General features: G+C 40.0%; 1 protein-coding gene across 3 annotated transcripts in view; it reads right to left on the bottom strand.

Annotated features, from left to right (window-relative positions):
* The window catches only part of prmt3 (protein arginine methyltransferase 3), a 91,264-nt gene that overhangs the window by 1,257 nt on the left and 65,625 nt on the right, over nucleotides 1-24,382 (bottom strand). For 2 of the 3 annotated variants that reach the window (XM_054770110.1, XM_054770111.1), the window contains exons 14-15: nucleotides 13,499-13,549; nucleotides 10,918-11,005 (exon numbers count right to left, since the gene is read on the bottom strand). The exons of the other annotated variant lie outside the window; for it this stretch is intronic. In XM_054770110.1, coding sequence (XP_054626085.1) covers nucleotides 10,918-11,005; nucleotides 13,499-13,549 — 139 coding nt within the window. The remainder of the gene's footprint in view (nucleotides 1-10,917; nucleotides 11,006-13,498; nucleotides 13,550-24,382) is intronic. 3 annotated transcript variants of the gene reach the window in all.

Raw genomic sequence — 24,382 nt, 5'->3', positions numbered from 1 at the left:
CGAGTCACAGAGTCTGACGCTCTTTTACAACTTTATTCTGACCTGAACACATAAACAGCAGTGCAATTCCATAACCATATATGTATCTCCAACTCCAAACAAACGCGTCTCCAGTCCATTTGTCATTGCAACGACACTTCCTCATCACAAGACAGACTGCGAGATGCATTCACTCCAAACATCACAACGTCTTTATGATGCATGTATGTGTGGTCTAAACGAACAGAAATGCAAAGGACGCTGTTAAAGAAACCAGTGTTAGGCAAAGAGATTTTCAGATACGTGTGCCATCTCTTAACTTGATTGAAATTTTCAATTAATTTGGCGTTGTTAACACATAAAATATATATAATCCTGCCCTGCCATTTATCTTGAATAAAAGACAGTAAAAACGGGCATATTTCAGACATAGTGCGACATGGTGATTAATCCCGATTAATTAATTTGAAAACCATGATTAATCTCATTACAAATTATAATTGGGGTTGTCAAATTATTAAAACAAATAAAATCCCAATATCTGGTCCCCCTAAACGTACATTTCCTGTTTGCCATGTTCTTCATGTGTTCTGTGTACATTGTGAGTGACTGAGTGTTCATTTACGTATAATTTAGGTGTAAAATCCGGTTTACACCAAAACTCAGTTCAAAAATCAGGAACGTACTGTAACCCAAGGACCACCAATCACGGTCAAAAGAATCAATACTTAACTTTTGGTAACCTTTTATTCAATTTCAGTAGAAATGTCTTACAATATTTGGCTATTCGACGATTTGATTCGGAGGAGTCTGATACGACTAGCAACCTTGTAGTCAAATCATACGAAAATGTCATGTGATCAAGATTGTACCATTCTGACTACATGGGGGGGGGGGAGGCACGGCTGCTACCGAGCATACATTTTTACATTGAATGAAGAACATAGAAAATCCTTAGTCAAAGACAGCCCTACAAACAACTGTCAAAAACAGAAAAACAATATATACAACTAGGGGTGAAATGATTCCTCAAGTAATTGGGGTACCTCGATTACTAAAAATAATCAAGGATTTTTTTGTACGTCAAGGAGTCGCCTACATCACCAACACGCTTACGACACCCAGGAAGAAGAGGAAGAAGAAGGAAGCAGATGTTTGGTTGAATGAGCGGGAAGACTGAAGAGGCGAGAGAAAAAGACAAGGCGAGAAAGGCAAAAGGCTAAACAGCAAATTGAACACCGTGATGTGTATCCGTTGTAACGTGGCCTCCGAAGACACTCAGACTGGAGCAAAAGACCCGAAACAAAGTAAAATTAGCGTAGCTTAAATCAATAAGATCAATGTTAATGTACATTACTAACGTAACATTAGCCGTATAGAGTGCTAGGTTTCTTTTAATTATGACTGTCGAACGTGTGGCTAGATTATTATGATGGTATGCCTATAACGTTAATGTGACCTTTTTCAGGGTTTATTTCATCTGCAAAAAGACAAAATGAGTTAAGATGGAAAATAAAAACATTTTAGCTCACTAATCAGTAGCTGGTCATTTCTAGCAAACAGTACTGGAACAAGAAAATGTGTGTCTCAATTTCTTGGTTGATGGATACAATATTCTAATGTGTATGTGTATTCGGAACCAGAGGCTATGTAAAATCACAGCAAAAATGATGCATTCGCTCACGTTCTCGTACGTGGAAATCTTTCAAATATGTATTTCGGAAAACGTTATTACTAAGACACTCCATAACGGGAAAAAAGTTCAGGAAACAACCAAAAAATAAAACAGAGAAGCCACCTTTCTTGGCGTTTGCTAATCCTGTCGCTCTCATCAAGTGAATCCGAGTATGGACACGCTTCAGTTCGCAGTGAGCAACAACAAGCAAAAGCTATACTAAAATCGAAGTTAAAACATTGTTGAAATTCAAAAATGTAAAATGTAAAAATACTTGCCTCATAACAGAAAACTATAGATTAGTCATTTCCTCATACTGCTTCATCTGAATGCTCCAGCTGTATAAGTGCCCAAATTTTCAATCAATACCATCAATATACAGCACCACCAAGATTACAAAGCCCGCTCTGTTGCAAGAAGACAAAATGGAAAAGTAATATAAATAAGAGGGGAAAAGTCTGAACCACGTATTGGAATTTGTGAAGCGACCATGTTGTTGACACACGCACATCGGCCTGCTTCACAGTCCCTGCCGCCCTATGATGACTCAAAGGCGAACAGCCGAGGTGTCCCTGGAGCCTCTCTACCCGGGTTCTGCTGAACTCCAATGCCGGCACCCTGGCTGAAACGGCAAGGTGTTCCACCAGGAAGAATGTCCAGCATGTGGCGTGGTCTGGAGCTTCCAGCAGCGTGGAAGGTGTGTGAAACCCCTGGAACCCCATAGGCTTGGCTATGGAGCTAAGACTTTAACAGTTTAGCGAAACGATGGACACATACAAGAATGTATTCATATACTGATTTGGTGTCAGAACGCAAATAGATATGTTAGAAGCAATAATTTCATCTGCCGCATTCATGTCTGACGCGCAAGATAAACTTTCATTGCTGTTCGATCATCTTGTTTTCAACTATTCCATGTCTTCATGCATCACACCATGTACACTCACACACTCATACAATTGGAGCAAGTAATTTCAACGACATGCACCATTAGTCGCTTTAATCTGCCAAATATTGTAAAAGCATTGTGTGCCCCTCCCGAGTGTCCTGGCGGAAGTGACGCAAATGCCTCGAGGTTACGTGGTTGAAACCCGGCTATAAATAGAGTTGTTCTACTATCAGTTAGTAGTATGTATGCCATTACACCCAAATACAGTACTAGCCCTTCCAAAACAAGTTAACCGTATGTGGAAATGAGTGTGGGAATAGAACTGGGCTTTCGCTGCCATGTTGTACATCAACATGTCAGTGTCACTAAGCAAAACCAGGCCGGCAGACACAGCCCATTTTAGACCAGTCAATCTTCATCAAATTACTTTGTATAAAGCACTAGTGATTCCTTTTAAATGTTCTAATTTACATTCGTAGTATCTGTCATTCTGCTGGATAGACTCAGTGTACAAACCTTCTGATTATTATAGATAATGCCACTCAAAAAACCCTAACAAATCCAAAAGCCAAGGACCGTCGAACAAAGTGGGACAAGTCCGCGTTCGAAATTAAACATGCAAAAACTGTAGGATTTCTAACTGTGTATAACTTTTGGATTAAAATAATGGCCCATATTTCCAAAATTGATATTCCTTAACATACAATTTGATGTCGTTTTTCACAAATTATTTTATTTTTGTAAGTATTTTTTTTAATCATTGCACCTGAACTTTTCCCATAGCCTAGTAGTTGGGGGCCCCTGCCTTACAGCATGCTTAGGGATATGGTGTGTTCTTTTGCACATTTGAAAATAGAATGAAAAAAAGAATGCCACTTTTTTATTTATTTTGTAATGCAGGATCAACAAATGTAACCGATGAATTGTGGCGGCATGGCTCAGGTGGTTGAGTGGTCGTCTCCCAGCCTGAAGATTGTGGATTCGATCGTCCCGTGAACGTGTCGAAGTATCCTTGGGCAAGATACTGAACCCCGAGTTGCTCCTGATGCTGCGTCATCAGTAGGTAAATGAGCTAGCAGTGTCAAAGCGCTTTGAGTGCCATGGAGGTGGAAAAGTGCTATACAAGTGAAAGACCATTTACCATTTGTATCTAATTGAATCATATCATTTGTACACAGTATCGAATCCTTTTGTTTTGAAAATATATTGTTTTTTAATCGTATCAACCTGTGTATGTAGATGCGTATCGAATTGTTTACCACAACGAGATGTACATCCCTACTTATTATAGATTAAAACTTCTTTATATCTGCAATTAATTATGATTATGTGGTAACTGTGGACAAAATGTGATTAATCACGATTTAATATTTTAATAGACAGCCCTAGTGGTGATGAGGGTTTGAACAATGGGAAAGCCCAAGGATCTCAGTGAAGATCAAGAAGGACAATTGTAGATTTACACAAGCTATTATTAAGCTTTATACTCCAAGCTCATGCAATTGGATGTGGGTAAACATTATTTGGACATGTAACAATTGTTGATCATACAGTATTATGAGAAAAATTATTCAATTTTCATTAAAGCACCTTGTGATCCTAACAAATGTTTCTGAATGAAGTATAGTTCCATTTGACTTATAAAACTTATGTCACTTGATCTGTAAATGCCGACAAATCCACCACGGTTTGTGCATGCACAATGGCTGGATGTACTGCATAAGTAATGCAACATATTAGCAGCAACACAGTGTGTAACCCGTCTACCAGTCCTCCATAGTATTTTTAAAATAACCTTTTTGTCTTCTTCTAGTAAGAAAACAGTGTCTATTGATAAAATGATTTAACGCTGAAGCGAACATTCTCTGACCTCTCAACTAACTCTGCTCTCCTCGATCTCAATAAACCAAAGCTACTTCCTGGGCCTCTGCAGTTCAGAGAAGTTACGTTTTGGCTCAGGGCTGCAGCTGAACAGCTCAAGGACCACCGCAGTTCAAATGAGACGAGCCGCTGGAGAGACGGGCATGAAAACGGCCCGGGAACAAGGAGCACCTGGTTGTCCAGTGAATAACCTGACAAGGACAGGCATACAGTTCAAGTTCCATAAGTGATTCTTGGCACAGTTAAATAGGCCAAACATCGCAGACAAAACAAACTTAAACCGCTTTCTCTGGTAAACACTAAGTAGGTGAAATTGCGAAAGAATGACCCTCCTCTTCAATAGCTGAGCCACACAAACACACCAGAGCATGACAAATGATTTGCTGTTTAATTTATTACGCTGCCAGCCGAGAGGATTTGCAGGGATGTTTTGTTCCAGCCGACTGCGTGCATGCTCTCTCTTGCGCTGGCACCTCCCACAGAAACACAGCCTGAGAGTTAATTACTGTTGCACTCGTACCAACGCATCAAAACGGATTCGCTTTCTGCCGCGATAAATCACCGCAGACAGTCGGCACAAACCGCTGGATGTTTACAGCTGGTCCTTACTATAGCCAATCAGCTCTGAAGGCCATTCTCAGCAAAAACACATAAGAGGTCGCTGTGTGTTTTTCTACGTGTGTGTGTCTATAAGACAGTTTCATCAACTTCAAGGTGACTTTAGGAAGTTCTTTCTCTTATAGCCAGAGCATAGTTTAGTGTAGAACTATGCAAGCACTCTCGTGAATTTGAGTGTAAAAAAGGAGCAGTGAGTCTGTGTGTGTGTTATAAAGTATACCATACACCCTATCAAGCGATCAGAGAATGCTGTTAAAAACTCAATTTCTGGTTTACGGGCCCTGGAGGAGGTTGAGGACCGTCTGGGTGCCGAGGTGGAGAGAGCGCATCAATAATCTGCTGCTCTCTCTTTCTCACCTTTGCTGTGGGTCTAATTCTCTTCCTCGTACATGCATACACTCAGCAGCCAATTCATTCAGTACGCCTGCACAATTAGATCAGGTGGAAGGTCAAAAATACATAAGCAAGATATAGGAAATGGAAGAATTTATGTATTTAGGAAAGCCGCTTAAATGAAAAACTAGGCAATCAATGCCCAACATAACTGTGCTTTATTATAGTCACCCATTTCAAAGTCCCAAAAGCTGTGAAAAGCTCCAAATCCTCCTAATTACAATTAACAGGCAATGGAGCTATCATGACTGTATATTGGGACATCTATGAATGTGTACTGAGGTTCTGCAAATCTATAGAACAACAATTTCACAGCTTTTCAAACAGAAAACTGCAGTGAATAGCAATTTCCCCAACTTCTAATACATACTAGATTGTAAATACTGGGAAAAATCTTTACACAAATCTTTACACAAATCTTTACAAAAATGTAGCAAGGAAAAAACGAAGGCAAGACTTCAGCTCACTCAGGAGATACAGCAGTAAAAGCAGAAATGAATTCATATTGCATATCACTACTCAGGCTCGGTAAAGTCGTTACCAATAACTGCAACATCTTCAAATACAATCTCAGAGGCTGCCATGCAGAGCAATAAGCATATTCACACAGAAGACTTCTCAGATCCAGTGTGAAAGGGTTTGTGTGTAAATTGAAATCAGGCAGGTTGAACATATTCACAAGCAAGTGATTGTATCACACCAAGGGATAATACACTACATGGGTGCAGATTAGGGGTGGGCATCGAGTCTCGAGCATCGATGGGAACTGGGACTAACATTCCGATTCTCCTGGGATCAGTCAAATGTTTTTATTTCGATTCCTACTTTCGATGCCTACTTCTCCAGCTGGAAGAAATAGCCGCGAACACCAGCAAAGAAAAAGCCAGCTAGCACCAGTGAAGAAGAAGTGGCTAAAAAGTTTGGCTGAACTTCATAGAAAAGAGCAGTCGGCTCAGTGCAATTTTTGCAACACAAAGATATCATGCAAAGGAGGGTGCACGATCAACATGATGAATGTTGACATATTCATGGTGTAAAAATAACAGATTACCTCGTCTTTGATGCGCTACGTTGGACTTCCTCTCAGTGATCAGAATTTGATAATTCAAACAATAAATCTGTTTCATGCCAATGTAATCGAGGATTTCAGGATGCTAGCGGATGTGGATAGGTGTCCGTAAAGGATGGAAGCTACGGCGAAGCAAGTTTATCATTTGCACAGCAAGTCTCTGTTAGCAACAGTCAAGGGACCTTCTCAACTCATACAACACACTTCCAGCCTTCAAAATAAAAACACTTTTTTGGCTATATGCTGTTTACCTGTGTTCACAAAATAACGGTGTCATAAAAAATAGCTTACAACAACATTGAGACAACAAAAAAAGTATACTACTTTTCAAAAATAAACATCTTTTGTGAAAGTGTACTCCTGTAAAAAGAAACTTCAAAACATTTATATTCAAGTTGAATATATTTATTTACTTATTGAAAATAGCCCTGTAAGAATTTCATAGTAACGTTCATAGTAAAGTTGATCAATTGAACAATTCAGGGAGAAGTTCTGCTTAGTGCCCTCATTTAAACCATGCAAACTTTTATGACCATGCCTTTTAAAATCATCAAGATCATAGTTCATCATTTCATTACTACTATTATGTGTGACTGTTTCAATGCAGCATTGTCCTTGTGGTTGTTGATATTATTTTGTCCTTTCCGTCAGGGTCTTTATAGTCATCACAGACATTTATTTGCTGATGTAGTTCTGTATGCTTCTGTTGTTCTGTTATTGTTGTCACAATTGTTGCTGCTGTTGTCCTTGTCTCTTGTCTCTTTTTTTGTCCCCCTCTTATCCCCCCGCCCCTGTTTTCTTTTCTCTTCTTCTCTGTCCCCTCCTGCTCCGGTCCGGTCGCTCCAAATTTGCTTAATAGCAAGCATCTAAGTCAAATAAATCCTGTATAACAGGGGAAGTGTATATCACACTTCTCCCTGGCAGAGTAAATCTGTTGAGCACTTGAGGGCATTTAGATCTACAATTCTATCTGCTTTAAAGGCTGGACAGGACAGGGGTAAAATATAAATAAATAAATAAAAAATGTAAAAATAATAATAATAATAAAAAAAAAATAAAATCATCAAGATCGAGAATCATTAGGACCCGGAATCAAATGATGCCCAATCCTCCTGCAGATAGATAAAGCAAAGGTAACGTGCCACTGTGGAAAACATGTTCAGCACATAACTAGAGCATTTAAACATTGTATATCTGTATACAATTTTACTTTGCAATAGTTTAGTTACTGTAAAAATGGTATCATGATTCAAACCTTTACATAAGGCCTCATATTCACTTCCAAGACATTCAAGCACAACTGCATCCATAGCTCACCAGTTGACCAAATTAAATCAGTTCCACTCCTCGCATTCCTATTGCGGCATTGCGCTCACATTCAGCTCAATGTATCCGACCAAGGAGAGTACAGAGCCTGTATTAGTGTCTGAACTGCATCAGAGGTTCTGAAGTTCTTATCATGGCGGCTGCTGCCAGAGCATAGCTAAGAGCCAACTGACTTCGAGCGTTCGTGTATCCCACAGGTCATTTATTACAGTAGGCTCCATCAGATATCCAGTAAGTGAGTGGACAGTCTGTCCCCAGAGCCCATTCATCCTCACATCACCAGACATAGCCATGATTCCCATTATGATACAGTGCAAACAACACTGGAACAAGCAATGGGAAAACATAATAGATGTTTAACCTCAAACATGCACAAATTAGCATGTGTTGCTTTGTAATATTTTGTTGGACCACCTTTAGCTTGTATTGTGGCCTAGGTTCCCAAAGTGGGGTACGCCAAATGTCATGGGTAGGGTTGGGCATCGAGCATCATTGGGAACAGAGTCTAACATTCTAATTCTCCCGGAATTGTTCATTTAAAAAATTTTTGGCCCCTACTTTCGGTGATTGACCAGCCCGCAGAGTGACAAAAATGGCCGCATAACATCAATGAAGAAGTCGGTAAATATCAATGAAGAAGAAGCAGCAGGAAGCGTTTGTGTTCATCCTGTATGCATCCATTTCAAACATGGATGCCATCCTATCATACAAAGGAGGGTGCACCACTCGCAGGATTAAACACCTCAGGCATCACCAACGTTTTTTCTTGTGAGAGCTACTTTTAGAAAATGAAAATGGCCACGAGCTACTCATATTTGTAGAAATGATTTTCATACCTTATTTCAACCCAAACAGATCAAATATGCTTGTTTTACCAAAACATTCACAAAATGCTGGTATCCACAACTCACATTTTATGTTTCAGAATACTTTTCTTTCTAGTGTTCTCACATTATTAACTGAAAACCTGAATGAAAAGGAGGCTTGCGGGCACCTCATGTGGTCGTGGGGGGCTACCTGGTGCCCGCGGGCACCAAGATACCATTGACGATGCCTGAGAGGCGTTAGAACCTGTGTCATCTCCATCAGAGTGAGAGTGGGAGGGGGAGGCTGTGGGTGGTGATGGATCCTTTTTACGTCCACGTCCACGCCCTCAGCCTCCATCACTGCCCTGATACTTCTTGGCAGCGGTCTTCGAAATTTTCTTCGGCATGATGGTGATGTTGACACTTGCAGGTTATGATTCGAGTCATCAAGTGGCAGCCTTTTTATAGGCTACGGCACGTGATCGCCGGCCATACGCTGCCGTGCGGTTTGCATAAGTTAGACTGGCGTTGGGCATAAGTTGTGAACGCCGGCAACACGCTACGCATTCGTTGGTATAAGTTGTCTATAAGTTACAGAAACGTTCTATATAAGTTACTAATACGTCATGTCTACGTCGAACTCGTTATGAATACGCTATGTATACCCCCAAAATTGAAATAAATGTCGACAGTTCAACGTATGCAATCGAAATGATCACGTCGGGCGTGCGCTGGCTAAATTGTCAAGGTGTGACAGGGCCATTACCGTGATCGCTACGTTTTCAGCAAGTGTATGTTAAGTAAGTTGTAGTTGAATGCATGGTTTTTCTGTCGAACGTTCCCATAGTTTGTCAATAAAGAAAACTGAAGCGTTAATGAACGTTACTCCTGTAAAAAAATAGGCTCAGATGTTATTGGGTGCTATCGGTAACAGCGAGTAGTGTGTGTACACAACAGGTATGTTTTTGCAGACGACAATGCTGTACACTGGAGCAGACCAAAATGTGTTATTGCTTCTGTGGGTTTTCTGCTGTGCTACTTAATTATTGCCTACGCTGCTTCCGAATTCGGGCAGGTGCATCGAGTGAGACAGAAAGGTTGGCATACTGTAGATCCGGTTAATTTTGAGATTAAAAACATTCTGTGTTAAAAACAAATCCTAGTGGAAACACCAACATGTTTTGTTTTTATAGTGGTGACAGCGTGTGTGTGCGTGTGTTTGTCTGGCAGATGATAACCCAATCATCATATAATAATACATTTAATTTTCCCTTCATTTACAAATAAAAGGTAAAAACACAAATATTTTTCAGTTTTAAAAAATAAATAAATAAATAAATGGAACTAACCTGAATTAACCTGAAAAAAAAAAACCCTCCAAAGGAGTCAGTGCCTCAACAGCCATGGACTTCAAGGCACGTCATTGGTGTCAGTCAAGCTTTTATAACACAGCCTTGTTCTAGAAATGGTGCAAACTCGGGAGCCTTTTTATTTTGCGAGCTTAAAACCTGGCTCATCTGGCAAGCTGACTTTATAGTGATAATCATACATTCTTCAGGTTAAGATTAAGCCAATTTATTGAATCATAAGAACAGACTAAACACTTCCTAAAATGTATTAAGTGAGCCTGTGGAATATTTGTTCTCTTAACATTTGCATGAGTCTATAACAGGTGTCTCACACTCATTGTACCCATTTTTGTAACATTTATTTTTAGAGCTTATTTCATCCCAAACAAACTGAAGATGCTTGTATTACACAACATTAACAAAATGTTGGTATCCACAACTCACATTTTGTATTAAAACATCAACAACAAATTGCATTGATCTGAATTTTGTATTTCAAAATGTATTTCTTTCTAGCGTATCTCACGTTATTAACTGAAAACCTGAATGAAAACAAGGCTCATGGGCACCTAATGCGGTCGTGGATGGCTACCTGGTGCCCATGGGCACCGTGTTGGTGATCCCTGGTCTATACAATGACGATCAATATTTCATTGGTCAGGAAGAAAGCTCTTCACTTATAACTGTCATGAATCAAGTCAAGCAAGAGGCTATCAGATGAAGTTTCACATGCTGTCTCTGACGGCTGACGTGATTTGTTTGGATCCCTCGCTGTGACAGATAACAAGTGTCAAGCGGTCCGAGTACATCCCTACTGTTGACAGAGTACCTGACAGCCTGCTGCCGAGCACTACCGGAGCCCCAGACACAGTAACACATAAAATAGTACTACTAATACTTAAAAACTATGTTGGATGGTGTTTCTTACTGACCAGCCTGGACTGCAATCGGTCGCTTCAGAAGGAAGACAGTCTGTTTCCAATGGGTCTTTGTGACGTGGGGACCCGTGGAGAACATCACCTGGCCAAACCATCAAAAACAGTGTTCTTAAGCTGTTGTAAAAAACCTGCATAAAATTCAAAATTGAATGAAACATTTTGTCTATGAAAGCATGCAGATCTGAGAAGTGCTCTATTCATTGTTGGTTTCCATTAATATGAACCACAATCAGAATATAGAAAAAGGATTTTCAGGTCTAAAAGTATTCTTGCTTTTCTCAAAAAACCTCACCCAAAAAATTGCAACTCTACAACTGTGAATGTGTTTTGCTTTTTCGTTGGTGTTTTGGGTCTTTTTTGTGAGGTCTAAAAGAATGACGGGTGGTAAGAAAGCTTTGAGAAGAGAAAGATATACAGCCATCGCTCGCTACGTCGCGGTTCCAACATCGTGCCCTCGCTCTATCGCGTTGTTTCAAAAATTAATAACTGATCGCTGTTTCATGGCCTATTACTGGTCAAAAAATATTGAAAGACAAGTTATATGTAGTATTTTGGTCACTAGGCGTCAGTAATAATACACTGATGAGACATACAGTACCTGCATTAAGTCAGCCATGGATGAAGAGTCCGACATGACGTGAAAAAAATTTCTCCTCCGTGTGGCAGTGGTAAGTTTTTGGCTTCTTACTTTGTCCTTCTTTCCTACTCAGTTTCAAACCTATTCTTAAGTTTAGAATAAATGAACTGAAGGCTAACTAGTTAGTTCGGTAGCTTGCTATGCTTAAAGCAGAGGGAGTCTCTTGTGTTGTAAACAAAGCTAGCAGTATTGTCGGAGTGTACGTCTATGTATGCCCGATAAACGTTAGACTGGCTCTCTTGTTATCAATCAAGTGACAAACATAGTGAGGGTGGATGGTAGGCTAATGCCTAATTTTTTTTAGGCATTAGACTAAAAAGGTATTATTTTTTTGCCATGCGATCGACCCACATTACGTTTAAGATACTTTCCCAATGCTAACGGTTGTTATGTCTTATTATTGCTTTTCAAGTCTACTATATTTGGTAATACCAGTATAAAGGTGACTATAGTGGTGTTATTTAATGTCTACGAAACTCAAAATATAAAAAAAACCTTTTTTATAAACAGTCATTTGTCATAAACAGGGTTTCTATGCTCTAACTACAAAAATATTTATATTTATTAGTATTGAACTGTACTTTGTGGAAATTCCTCTAGGGCCGCATGGTGGCCAAGTGGTTAGCATGTGGGCCACACAGTCATGAGATTGGGAAGACCTGGATTCGAACCTCTGATTCGGCATCTCTGTGTGGAGTTTGCACGTTCTCTCCGTGCGTGAGTTCTCCGGGTACTCCAGTTTTCTCCCTCATTCCAAAATCATGCATGTTAGGTTAATTGGCGACTCTAAATTGTCCATAGCTATGAATGTGAGCGTGAATGATTGTATGTGCCCTGTGCTTGGCTGGCGACCAGTCCACGGTTTAACCCGCCTCTCACCCAAAGTCAGCTGGGATAGGCTCCAGCATACCCCTGCATTCTAATTAGGATAAGCGGTATATAAAATGGATGGATGGATGGATGGATGGAAATTCCGCTATCGGGGTCAGGGCTGGAACAAATTAACTGCAATAAATGAAGGACGACTGTACACCTAAAAATTACAGTATGATTAAAGGTATAGTTCAGATCTTTTTACATCAAGTTGTACGACATCACCATTAGTCGTAGCGCTTCAACAGAGACCGTTGTCCCGTGAGTAGAGTTCTAGTCAGCTTTTATGGTTGAAGAACGTAGTTATGGCCAGTTGGCGGGGTCACAAAAGTAAAGCTGTTTCCTTCTCAAAACAATATGTGTTCAAAAGAATAACACTTTGCATCACAAAACCGAGGAGGGACAGAGAAGTACAGATTTTTTAATGTGTGTGATAGCATACTCATCACAACACATTTATCAGTAAATGTTAAGATTGTGTTATTGTTGTGATTTTTTCTCTTTCTCGCCTTGGTGTGCGTCCAAGGCTGTGTTTTGTCTCTCGACGTGACATCACAGCTGAGACGGTGGCAGTTCAGAAAACTCGCTGGGAGGGGGTTGTGATCACAACTTAATTTCCCTCGTATTGTATAGTTGTTGACTGGAGGATGACAGCAGTATGACAAAAACGTTTTATTAAGTGAGTACTTTCATTTTGTTATTTATATTAAACATTTTTTGGTGACATGAGCACTTTAATCCTAATTGCCAACATTATGAAAGAATACTTCACGAGTGCCAATGAAACAGATATTTTAAACATTGGTTCAAATCCAAGGGAGGACTCCAACCTTTTGACCAAATCTCGACTGTGATGTCATGTAGAACACGCTGAGCACTCAGAAGGTTATATGAACTTGGCATCAGTGTTCCAACCGGTCGCTCCTCCTGGGTAAGTGCTTATATCAGCAGTGGACTAGGTCGCCTGTCGATTGCCGACAAACGCCTCGAGGAGAAGAAATAAGCTAGAGCGTGAACGTAATTGAGTTTCCGTTAAATCGCTTTGCTGTTGCCAGCACTGCTTACCTTGTTGCAGCAGCCTTTGTCAAAGAAAATGTCAAAGTAGCCGACAATTGCCTGCAATGAAATATGAGAGCTGTGTTAGAATGTGACATAACAAACACCTAGATTTGTTTGGCTATATCCCTGACATGTAGGGCTGACTGTAAAGGACACAGAAGTAATGTGTTAATGAGTAACATAATGTTTTGAGTAAATGTATCATAAAGACAAGTAAACACTCATACATCTTTTGTGTATGCTTTATAACAGCGCACCTCTTGCTACATGAGCAATATTACTGTACAAGGTGTGGATCCTTGCATATACACGACTCAGAATTCGCAACCACGCGAATCTGTAATGAAAAAATAGTTTTTATTCATAGGAAAACCTGCTTTCTGCTTATAATCTCCATAACTAGATCATTTATTGGTAGAAAACCCATCTCCTTTTCCCCAAGTTGGTAAAGCTTGAGTTGCACAGAAAGTAGTGAGAGGCAAATTTCAACTTGCTTGTGGAGATGTTGTTAATATGCAGTGAATCAGGTGGATATTTACACAGTCACACTTGCATGCAAAACAATACTAATTTATCGTAATTTTTAAGCTCACAAGCCATGCTGGGAAGACCACAGGCACACTCCCCAACAGGAAGTTACACAACATGCCTTGTGGGTTATAGTATAAAGTAGTACTGTTATGCATCTATATTTGATATTTGTATGTCAGTGTTTGTTTCAATAAACACAAGGTCTGTGTAACACATTTCCACATTTGTTATCATATTTTTTGCTGCAACGTGAGTGTGGGGAAAGTTTGATTGATGACCTCCTGTCGGTTTTTCTTAGTGTCAAAACATCATTTTGGGGTGGGGGCGTCTCAATTACGTGCAGTTTACTTTCGGCGGGATCTCTTGTACCACTATTTTCTCCTTTCTTGCGCCACCAACCACCTTTCTCATTTAGGCTGAGTCAACACCATGTTCCATGTGCTCCCTCTCACCCCATCAGAGAGGCTTGTCGCTGGACAAAAGAAATACATTAAACAGCAACCTCCAACAACATGGTGGAAATTTTGCTGATGATAACAAAAAAAAATCACCTTGGAACATGAAATTAGAAAATGTTGCTATATTGGACTATTGCACCAATGGGTGGATGGAGAGAATTGGTATCAAATGTGCATTTCTGACTTATTTTTATCAGAGTTTATAGATGGACCTTTTCCTTAAGTTTTAGACTTAAATCTACAAGCCCATAGAGATAAACTTACTTGTAGTCTACTACAAATAAATACACCCAAAACTCCAAGAATGGAGGTATTGTCCGTGACCAGACCTGCTTTTGGTTCACAAAAAACAACCCCCAGGATGATTCTGCTCCCATTTCTCCCCCCACTGGAGGAAGAGAGGTACTCTATCAATCTCGGGAGCACACTTGTAGTGGCACTGAAGCAGAACTAATAGCTTTTAATCCTGACGCAGCTGACAACTTCGAGGCTGGCTCTCAGAGACAAAGAAGATCTGAATCAATGCAGCAAAGACTAGGGAGATTCCTTTTGAAAGCTGTGTTTCTTTGGTGTGCAATGGCTGGAGTATGGTATGGTAAACAGCCTCTACAAAACAGTTTCAGACATTTTATGACTTTTGGCTAGAGCGGCCAGAATAGCTCAAAGCTTGAAGCAGCAGAAGAGGACAAAGAAGAAAAAAAAGCATGTCAACCCAATACAATTACGGCTTCTAATGAACGCAGCAGAGATGCTCAGTGCTGTGGTAATTAGGAAATTTGCTGTAATTACTCGGCAGGCAGAGCGGTTTCACTTCTCTCAGATGGAGATTACACTCACTGTGCCTTGTTGATGACAACCTCTCATAAGCGAGATTGATCGGCACTTGTTTCGTGTAACTTTGGGAGACCGGAACTTCAAAATTTGGCCATTGTGAAACACAAGCCCAAATAAATGGTTAAATGTGAAGCCTCACACCCACATTAAGCCACTTTAAATTCAAGTATGCACGTATACATTTTATGCAACACACTTGTTTGATTATTATGACTTGGTGTTTATTTAAACTACGCAAAGGAATAGAGGTATATAGCAGGGATGCTCCGATAGATCGGCCACCAATCAGTATCGTCCGATTTCCGTAAAAAAAAATTGCTTGACCGGCATATGCCAATAAATTCCAATCACAAAAGCTGATCACCTGTGGCTAACACTATCCTTTGTGCAGTGTAGTGTCTTGCCCTAATTAACATCTTGGCTGCGGTGTCCTCGCACTTTCCTTTAAAACAAAAGCAATCAAGTCTGCCGTGTGGAATCTAACTGCTAACACATGCCACGAAAACTATCTGGGGGGGGTAGCACGTCAAAAGGTTTTAACACTGCATTTGAAGAACAACACCTGACGGAGTATGGTGAGTTTTGGAGGCTCACGGTGTGATCATCAGTCAAACGGAAGAAACAGGAAGACCTAGGTTCAATTCTCCCCCGGGCATTTCTGTGTGGAGTTTGCATGTTCTCCCCGTGTGCGCGTGGGTTTTTTCCGGGCACTCCGGCTTCCTCCCACATTCCCCAAAACATGCAGGTGAGGTTAATTGGAGACTCTAAATTGTCCATAGGTGTGAGTGTGAATGGTTGTTTATCTATATGTGCCCTGCGATTGGCTGGCGACCAGTCCAGGGTGTACCCCGCCTGTCGCCCGAAGTCAGCTGGGATAGGCTCCAGCATGCCCCCGCGACCCTAATGAGGATGTAGCGGTATAGAAAATGGATGGATGGATAGTTTGTGATTCAGAGCAATTTTGTTGAAGGCAAAATTGTGAAGGCTTGAAAACCGGGTGAGAGCTTCATAACTAAACAGGATGAGAGTGCCTGTTGAGTGGACAATGAGCACCAGTGAAGTCAACAAGCACCAGTGAGTCCCTAAAAAGAACAAAATGCAGCAAAACCTCAGCAAATGTTAATCGTGGTTGTGATAAGACGAAGGTGTGAGACACTTGAAAGTTGTTACAGACCTTCATTAATTTGGTAGAATGTGTTCAAGCACTGATTTGGCATTAAATCAGTCCAAACAAGCATATGCGGGATGTGCTGGACCAACAAGAATGGGGTCTTCCATTGTGAAAAGATACATACATCTAAGCACTTGAAAATGTGTGCTGCTAACGATGGTGTGTCAGATAGCACACCATCTTGTGAAGCCCATGTGTTGACATGCTACTGATATATTTTGGCAGTAAAATGCAGATATAGCCAATGTTAGGCAGGAGGTCATGTCATGGTCTAGTGGTGTAAATAAAAAAACAATGTGATGAAATAAAAAGGTAATCCATTTCCGCTCTGCCCAACAACTAACTCCTGTCACAGCACTGTTGTAGTAAAAATGCTCATTTTGACCCAGGTTGAAGGCAAGCAAGCAGCCCTGATGTCACATACACACAACCACACTTGAAAAACAGGAAAAAGCGGAATGAGTGCATTTAATTTTCATCAGTGTTTTGCCCTGAGCCCTGAATGTGTCTGTGATAAGTGATGACAGTGGACTTCCTGATGGTCCATGGAGGAGGCTATGAAACACTGCAGCGCTCTGGCCAAGTCTCCAGGAAGAGAGGGGGGGAAAATTAATAATTATCATCATGGATAACACCACAGGGAGCAATTCATCATTGCTCCCCTTTCGCCTAGCTATGTGTCAGTTAGCCGCGTGGCCCGGCCAGATACTATTATACAACAGTGGGGGGACATTAAGAGGAGGGAAAGGGAGGATTGCTGACAGGGATGTGGGGGGGTGGAGGCAAGAGAGGAGAGGTCTAATGTGCTTTTGATAGGGTTTACCCAGGCGTGGAGGCTTCAAGCATGACCACCTCACAGGCACATTGGGTGTGAATTCCCTCGCCTCCCTCTCCTCTCACCCTCTGCCAGATTGCTGTTGTTCCAGTGAGGTGGCACATGAGTCATCCTCGCCAAGTCTACATCCAACCAGAGCTCCTCACACATGATGTCCTCAGACAACACACAGAAAATGTGCACTGTAACAGCTGGAGAAAGTCCTTTTTCAGCTGTGCAAACCCGACCGCGACCAGCTCCATCACACCGCCTTGTTAATTAAAAAACACAACTAAAGCCATCCAAGGTTCCCCGAGGTTCCCAAAAACACTTCAGTGGAAGATTTACACAAAATTTGAGCAACAGACTTACTCTCACTATAAAACTTCAGGGGCCCGTTGCACAAAAGCAGAATTCAGACAACCAGGATAAATGACTGAGCTGAACTCAACCAACCCAAGACGAGAACATATAGGCTTAATTGGTTGCACAAAGCCCAAGGCAGGATGAATAGACACTGATTAATCAAGTCAGGTGAAGGCAATCCCGGATGGGCGCGCATACTCAGCTTCCTTAATTAGACCCCGCTATCGATCACAGAGTCCTTGATTCACCATGGCAACGAGAGCGGCGTACTTTCCCCCGACGGAAGTAGAATTCCTCATAGCGCCTTAAGAGGATGTAAAAAAAGCGCAAATAAAAAAAACAAAGGCAACACAGCCACAGTCAGAAAACAAAGACAGAAGGCGTGGCAAAGTATTGCAGAGAAAATGTGCAATACTTTTTGTGTACGTAGTGCAAAAATGCACACTCCCTGCTATGCTGAAACCATCATAATTAAAATCCAAATAGTCAATGTTATGTTTATTGCTTGTTTAACAGATCAGGAACAGCGGTGTACAGTACAGTCTTCTGGGTAATGTAGTACACATCCACATGAACCAACACAATTAATATCTCCAAAAACCTAGTCGCACTGTGATTATGAATCCATTTAACTTGGAGGTGAAATAGACAGCAGATGTGAGTGAAATTGTGTAAATGTAACTCCATCAGAATGTATGACTCTTATCTTGTACATGTGTGTTTCTATTTATATGGGATGTGCATTCTATATACAGTATGTGGGAGAGTGTAAATTATCTAATAAATCAGGTTTTCTTTCCAGCCGGTCACTAAAGCAGGTGATTTTAATGATCAACACCTCCGATTTGAGGGAAGGAGCTCATCAATTAAATCACCTGCCGGAAAAACTGGTTGGACAGAAACTCTGCAGTGCAGTGTAATAAATGATGCAATGATTGCAACATCATCTAAAATGTATATTTATCTACAATGATTGAAATGGATGACAAATGTTGAAATAATGACAGTGGGTGTAATTGAATGTGATAATGTGTAGTGGGCAGTGGATTAATTATTGGTTTCCATTTATGGTGACTACTGACTGAGATAAGGGATGAGATTAAATAGATCCTGGACTTTAGCCTGGTCTGGAGCAGGCTAACTTCACAGAATAAATCTCCATGGTAACTTATTGTATGTCAGAACATATCCCACTTTTCACTAGCCCACTTTTGTGCAACCGGATCATGGATAAATTGAGCCAGGATAACCAAGATATCCCGGCTTAATCTCGTATCCTAGTTGTGTGCAATGGGCCCCAGGTCTGTTTCTCCATTTTTAACAACAGTGACGCAACATGTGAAACACACATTCAATTAGTAAAAAATGAAAACAAATACTGTACAACACATTTTGGTAGTTTACAACCATAAAAGTAAGTAATTTGTAATGTGTTGTAATATGACAAATTGCCAAATTGAAGGTCTCACACCCTAGGGAATCCCTGGGTTAAACATTCCCACAAATAGAAGTGTCAGAAGCATCAGATACTGGTTCAAAAATAATCCAATTGTGCAACTTTGAACGATTTAACCTATTGTATGTTTGATCCTTATGTATTGGCCTCACTTTATGTGCCACAATCTCACTCCGCCAAACAATTAGCTGAATTATTACCTGAATGGTTTCTGGCTTATTATAATTCCTAGTCACTACTCACTCCTTGTAATGCATTATTAGCTCTTTTCACACTGCCGGAAAGTTCCACATTTTCCCCCTCAGTCACTGCTTTGTGGGAAATACAGACCTGAAAAATGTGAGCTTCACGGGTAAAATAAAAAGCAGGGATGTCTGATAATATCGGTCGATATTAGCATAAAAATGAGATTTTGGCTCATATCAGTATCGGGTTTTCTGCCAACATGACATCAGTGTGCGAGAGATGATTTTGTGCACCACACAGCAACAAGCTTGCTAGCTCAGTATGTCCACAGCCTGAAATTATTTTGTATAATTTATTTATTTAAATTTCGCCTTCTGATTGTAAACATGCAATTTGCAATGAGTGTAAAGTGATGCAAGGGGTGAGTAAGGCGTCTGTTCATTTAATACTTCAAATCTAATATCACAACTCAGGAAGAATTACTCTGAACCACATGCAGGCAGCGCACCTGCAGCACAATAATAAGCGATCATAGACAGATGGAATGAGCTCAGTTTTATAATAATCACTGTATCACTCCAGGGATTCATATTTTGCACTTACTTTGTTCTTATAGCTTCCACATTATGTCGTTGTCAGCATTATTTATTGGGATTCTCCTGACTTGTTGATAGTAGAACATGTTAGTTTAGTTGACTATTGGTCATGACTTTTGCGATGACTATTTTGTTTAGACAAAACGCTTGAAAATAAATACATGAATCTCTCGTTTATCGCACTTAATTTGTTCCACAGCTGACCGTGAAATGAATTTCTATGAAGTAACTCCTTATTTATAAATAGAATAGAAAATCGAACATAGAATATTTTGAACCTGTTTACAACCTTCTAAACACAGATTTTAGCATTTTAGATCCCTCTGGACATGAAATAACACCACGATAGTCACCTTTACCTTCTATTACCCATTATAGTAGACATAACAGAAAATAAGATATAAATGACTTGCATGTTAGCAGTCAGTCATGTGACTTTTGTATTTTACTTTCTGCAATGGCTATTGTCTCGTCAATGTAACATAACTGACACCTAGTGACCTGTATAGAATCCTAGATATCCTCACACCAAATATGTACCTTCAACCTGTTTCATTTGATATGCTTACGACTGTACACGCTTATATATCAATAACACATACTTTAACATTATAATTACTTCTTTGAGTGGGTGAGTACAGTATGTCTTCTCAATGTCTTATATTTTAATTAATTTAGTAATTTTAATGCTTGAAAATACTTCATTTTGGCAAAAAACAAATACAATTTGCTTAAATAAGCATTGTTTTTTTACTAATAGGCCATAGTCAACCGCAAAACAGCACTGATTTTTAAAATTAAAGTATTTTGAAAAACTGCGATAGAGTGAAGCAGTGAAAGTCGAAGTGTGAAGTGATGAGGGACGATTGTATAGCACTTTTCCAAATTTACAAAGCATATTGCAATACGGTCTTACAGTATTTTGCACAAAGTGTTTATTTGTGAAACGCATCCAGTGGCATCACAGTAAAAGAAGCATCATATGTTCATTCATTACACAAGATGTGACCTGACATTAGTAAGAGCTGCTGCCAATATTGGAATTGGTTGATATTGGTATCTGTATTGAAGTGCGGGCCAATGCTGGTCTACAGTTCCTCGATCTATCGCGGTTCAAACATCGCTCCTTCACTCAAAAATTAACAAATGATCACTGCTTCATGGTTTACTATGGCCTATTAGTAAAAAACAATGCTTATTTAAGCAAATTGTATGTGTTTTTTGTCTAAATTAAGTATTTTCAAGCATTAAAATGACTAAATGAACTAAAATACATTATAAGGCATTCTCGGTCTAAATTAAAGGGGAACTATTACACAAATTTTCACAAATAGCTTTCTAGATCTTCCATACTCTGCACTTCTTCCTGCAGTGTTTCCTGCATCCCGACGTAACGGTCTGTGTAAGACCACCACCAGCCCTCCTCCAGGTACCCCTCCCGCCGAGCCCACTCCGCTATGATTGGTCACACTCCCAAGTGCTCCCGACGACTTCCCGACAGCTGCCGAACCCCTTTTGTCTGATTACTCACACAAAATAAACACAGTTAAAACACTGATAAATTGTTACTTACGGCTTCTGACTTTTCAACACAACCAAGGAACAATGGAAAGGCGGCAGACTTCAGTAACAGTTTGGCGGATAGTCCAGCTTCGTATTGGCCCATGTTCATAAAACAGTCCCGTGTGAAATGCCAGTGACAGAAAAGCATATTTTTCTCTTGCTGGCCTGGGAGCCATACGTAACATAGTAAACAGAGCAGAGCGAAGCAGAGTGGGGTGAGGGCCGGACTACAGTGTTTGCCTGGGCATGCCCATATAAGGAAGTCCAGGTTGCATTGACGTCAATGAAACTCTGTGTTAAAAAAAAAGTAAGTAAAAAGTAAAACACAGCGTGCAGAGCCATCCAAAACTTCTCAAGCATATTCAAGCATAAAAATGTTGTAAATGAACTAAAATGCAAATTATAATCATTATCATTATTTATTTATGTCTTAAATGGCTTAGTTTGTCTGATTATACCTACTATATTGGGTAATATGAGCGTAAAGGTGCCTATAGGTCAGGGGTCGGGAACCTTTTTGGCAAAGAGAGCCATGAAAGCCACATATTTTAAAATGTATTTCCGTGAGAGCCATGTCATATTTTTTAACACCGAATACAACCAAATGTGTATATTTAAGAAAGACCAACAATTTTAGAATATAATAAGTCTCTGAATGTATTCCTTTTAATAATGTTGTTATATTGAAGCTAACCAATAATAAATAAATTACTTTTTACCATTAATGCGACTTCTGGTGCTGCATGGTTTTGTGCCCTACTCCCTATCTTTCTTTCTTTTCCTCTTTCATCAAAAGGGTTGTCTCTGCACAATTAGCTAGCTGACTATTTGATTAAAGGAGGGACGACCCCAATAATAATCAAGTTTTGGTGTCTGACACGGAAAACATGGGAAGGACAGCTGGCATCGTGCTAGAACATCAAACGGATGGATTAAAATGCGTTAGAAAGCATATTTTTAATGTTATTTTTACACTGTGATTTCTGTAATGTTTTACTTTAAAATGTCAGGAAAACAAATTAAAATAAACACATTTTATGGTGTTAAGAAATGTCTGAGAGCCAGATGCAGTCATCAAAAGAGCCACATCTGGCTCCCGAGCCGTAGGTTCCCTACCCCTGCTATAGGTTGTTATTTCAATTCTAGACGGCTCTAATAATGGTAAAAATCGTCTCTAGAAAGTCCTAAACAGGTTTTCTATGCTGCAACTACATAAATAATCAATTTATTAACATTGAATCCTACTTCAAGGAAATCCACTTATCGCGGCCGGGTGTAGAACAAATTAATCACAATAAATGAAGCATTATTGTATTGGTAAAAAGACAATATCGAGCAGCTCTAATAAGAAGAGTAACAGAAACGGCCATGTGAAAGTGAATAGTTGACCGCTATGACAGGAATGTAAAGGTTTGAGCGCGGACACACGTTTGGTTTTGTGTAAAATGCACAGGCAGCTAAATGAGTCTCTGATATGGCAATTTGCTGGGTCTCTGTCACATTCTCAGCACAAATGTACACTTGCGTATTAAAGATACACTTTTGGATTAAATCTGGAGGGTTTACCATTGGCGTACTTGCAGTATCTTAAAGGCGTGTATGCATTGTGTTGGTAGTATAGTTTAGTTTAGTTTTTAAAACAGTTTGTTTGTAGAACTTGAGCGTGAGAGATGACCACTGAGACATTTTTGCCCCTCAGGAGTAATAAGGCTTTAAATGAATGTCATTATCTCCCGCTGTCTCCATCAGAGCTGATGAGAAATATTTACTTCCTGCAGAACTACAGGGCCTCAAAGACCAGGTCACTCAAAAATATTCCACACCCATTGCAAATTAAATTACTTTGCAAAAGGTAGAAAATTAAACTACATAAATTTGACTTGTTCTCTTATTTTAAGTATTATTTTGATGAGGAACTGGTTAAGAACATATTTTTTGTCCCTGGTATATCCTGTATGTGGTTGTGAGCTACAGTATTTGAAAGCAGACAAAATATGTACAAGCATATGAAATGTAAAAAGGGGTAAAGAAAGGGTGGCTGTGAAAAAAAAACCAAGAGCAAGGATTTATCTTGTGTGTGAGCGGCACAGACGCAGGGGTTGTGCTGTTCATTTAATGCAAGGTTAGGCAGGCTGAGCTGATGAATGGACTGTCGACAGGAGAACAAAAGCAGGCGCTCCATCATTGGGCGAGAGGTGCAGCAGCTCTTTCTCACCAATCCCTGAGCACTGGTCCAGGAGCAGTTTACCCTTCACACATCCTAACCTTAACTACCACTGAAAATCTACAGACAATACTGACTCCAGATCTGTATCTTTATGGCAGCAGAGCCTTGTGCAGGTCAATAATCATCCGTAAATCCTGAGCACAAGCAACGTTGATGCTACAGCAGAATAAGAACAAAACAATGTTGACTGGCGATACCTTCTTCACAGAATACCTGCATTGTATGTGCTTGGCTTTTGATAGAAGAAATTATGCATACTATTGTCCATATAACATTCCAAGACACTTAAATACTCTTCTACTGTATATCAGCAACACTTGCTAAGCATAAAAAAGCAAGAGAAAAGCAATTTGCAACTGGAAAAGGGCATTAAGTGCCTTGTCAATAATGTCCCATGATCCATTTTGCAGTACTGCATGGACATGCCTTTGCTTGAAAAAAAGACAAAATGCTTCCAAATGTAATTAAATCCAACAGCCTCATCTCCAAGTAAACACAAGCCAGATAACCACATATTGATTATCCATTAAACTCATACAACCAAAAAGTGCAATATCACTGCACCACAACACAATGCTCGGCTACATGCGCCACCACATGCGCCACAATGCAGAATATCAGAAGACATTAAACTGGAGCTCTTCTGCTGTGGGCTGCACATTGAAATGTGGCTCTGTCATTGGAAAAA

Source organism: Dunckerocampus dactyliophorus, chromosome 3 (assembly GCF_027744805.1).
Source record: "Dunckerocampus dactyliophorus isolate RoL2022-P2 chromosome 3, RoL_Ddac_1.1, whole genome shotgun sequence".
In the NCBI taxonomy this organism is placed as follows: domain Eukaryota; kingdom Metazoa; phylum Chordata; class Actinopteri; order Syngnathiformes; family Syngnathidae; genus Dunckerocampus; species Dunckerocampus dactyliophorus.
The sequence above is the reverse complement of the archived record's forward strand: the minus strand, read 5'-3'. Positions and strand labels throughout refer to the sequence as shown.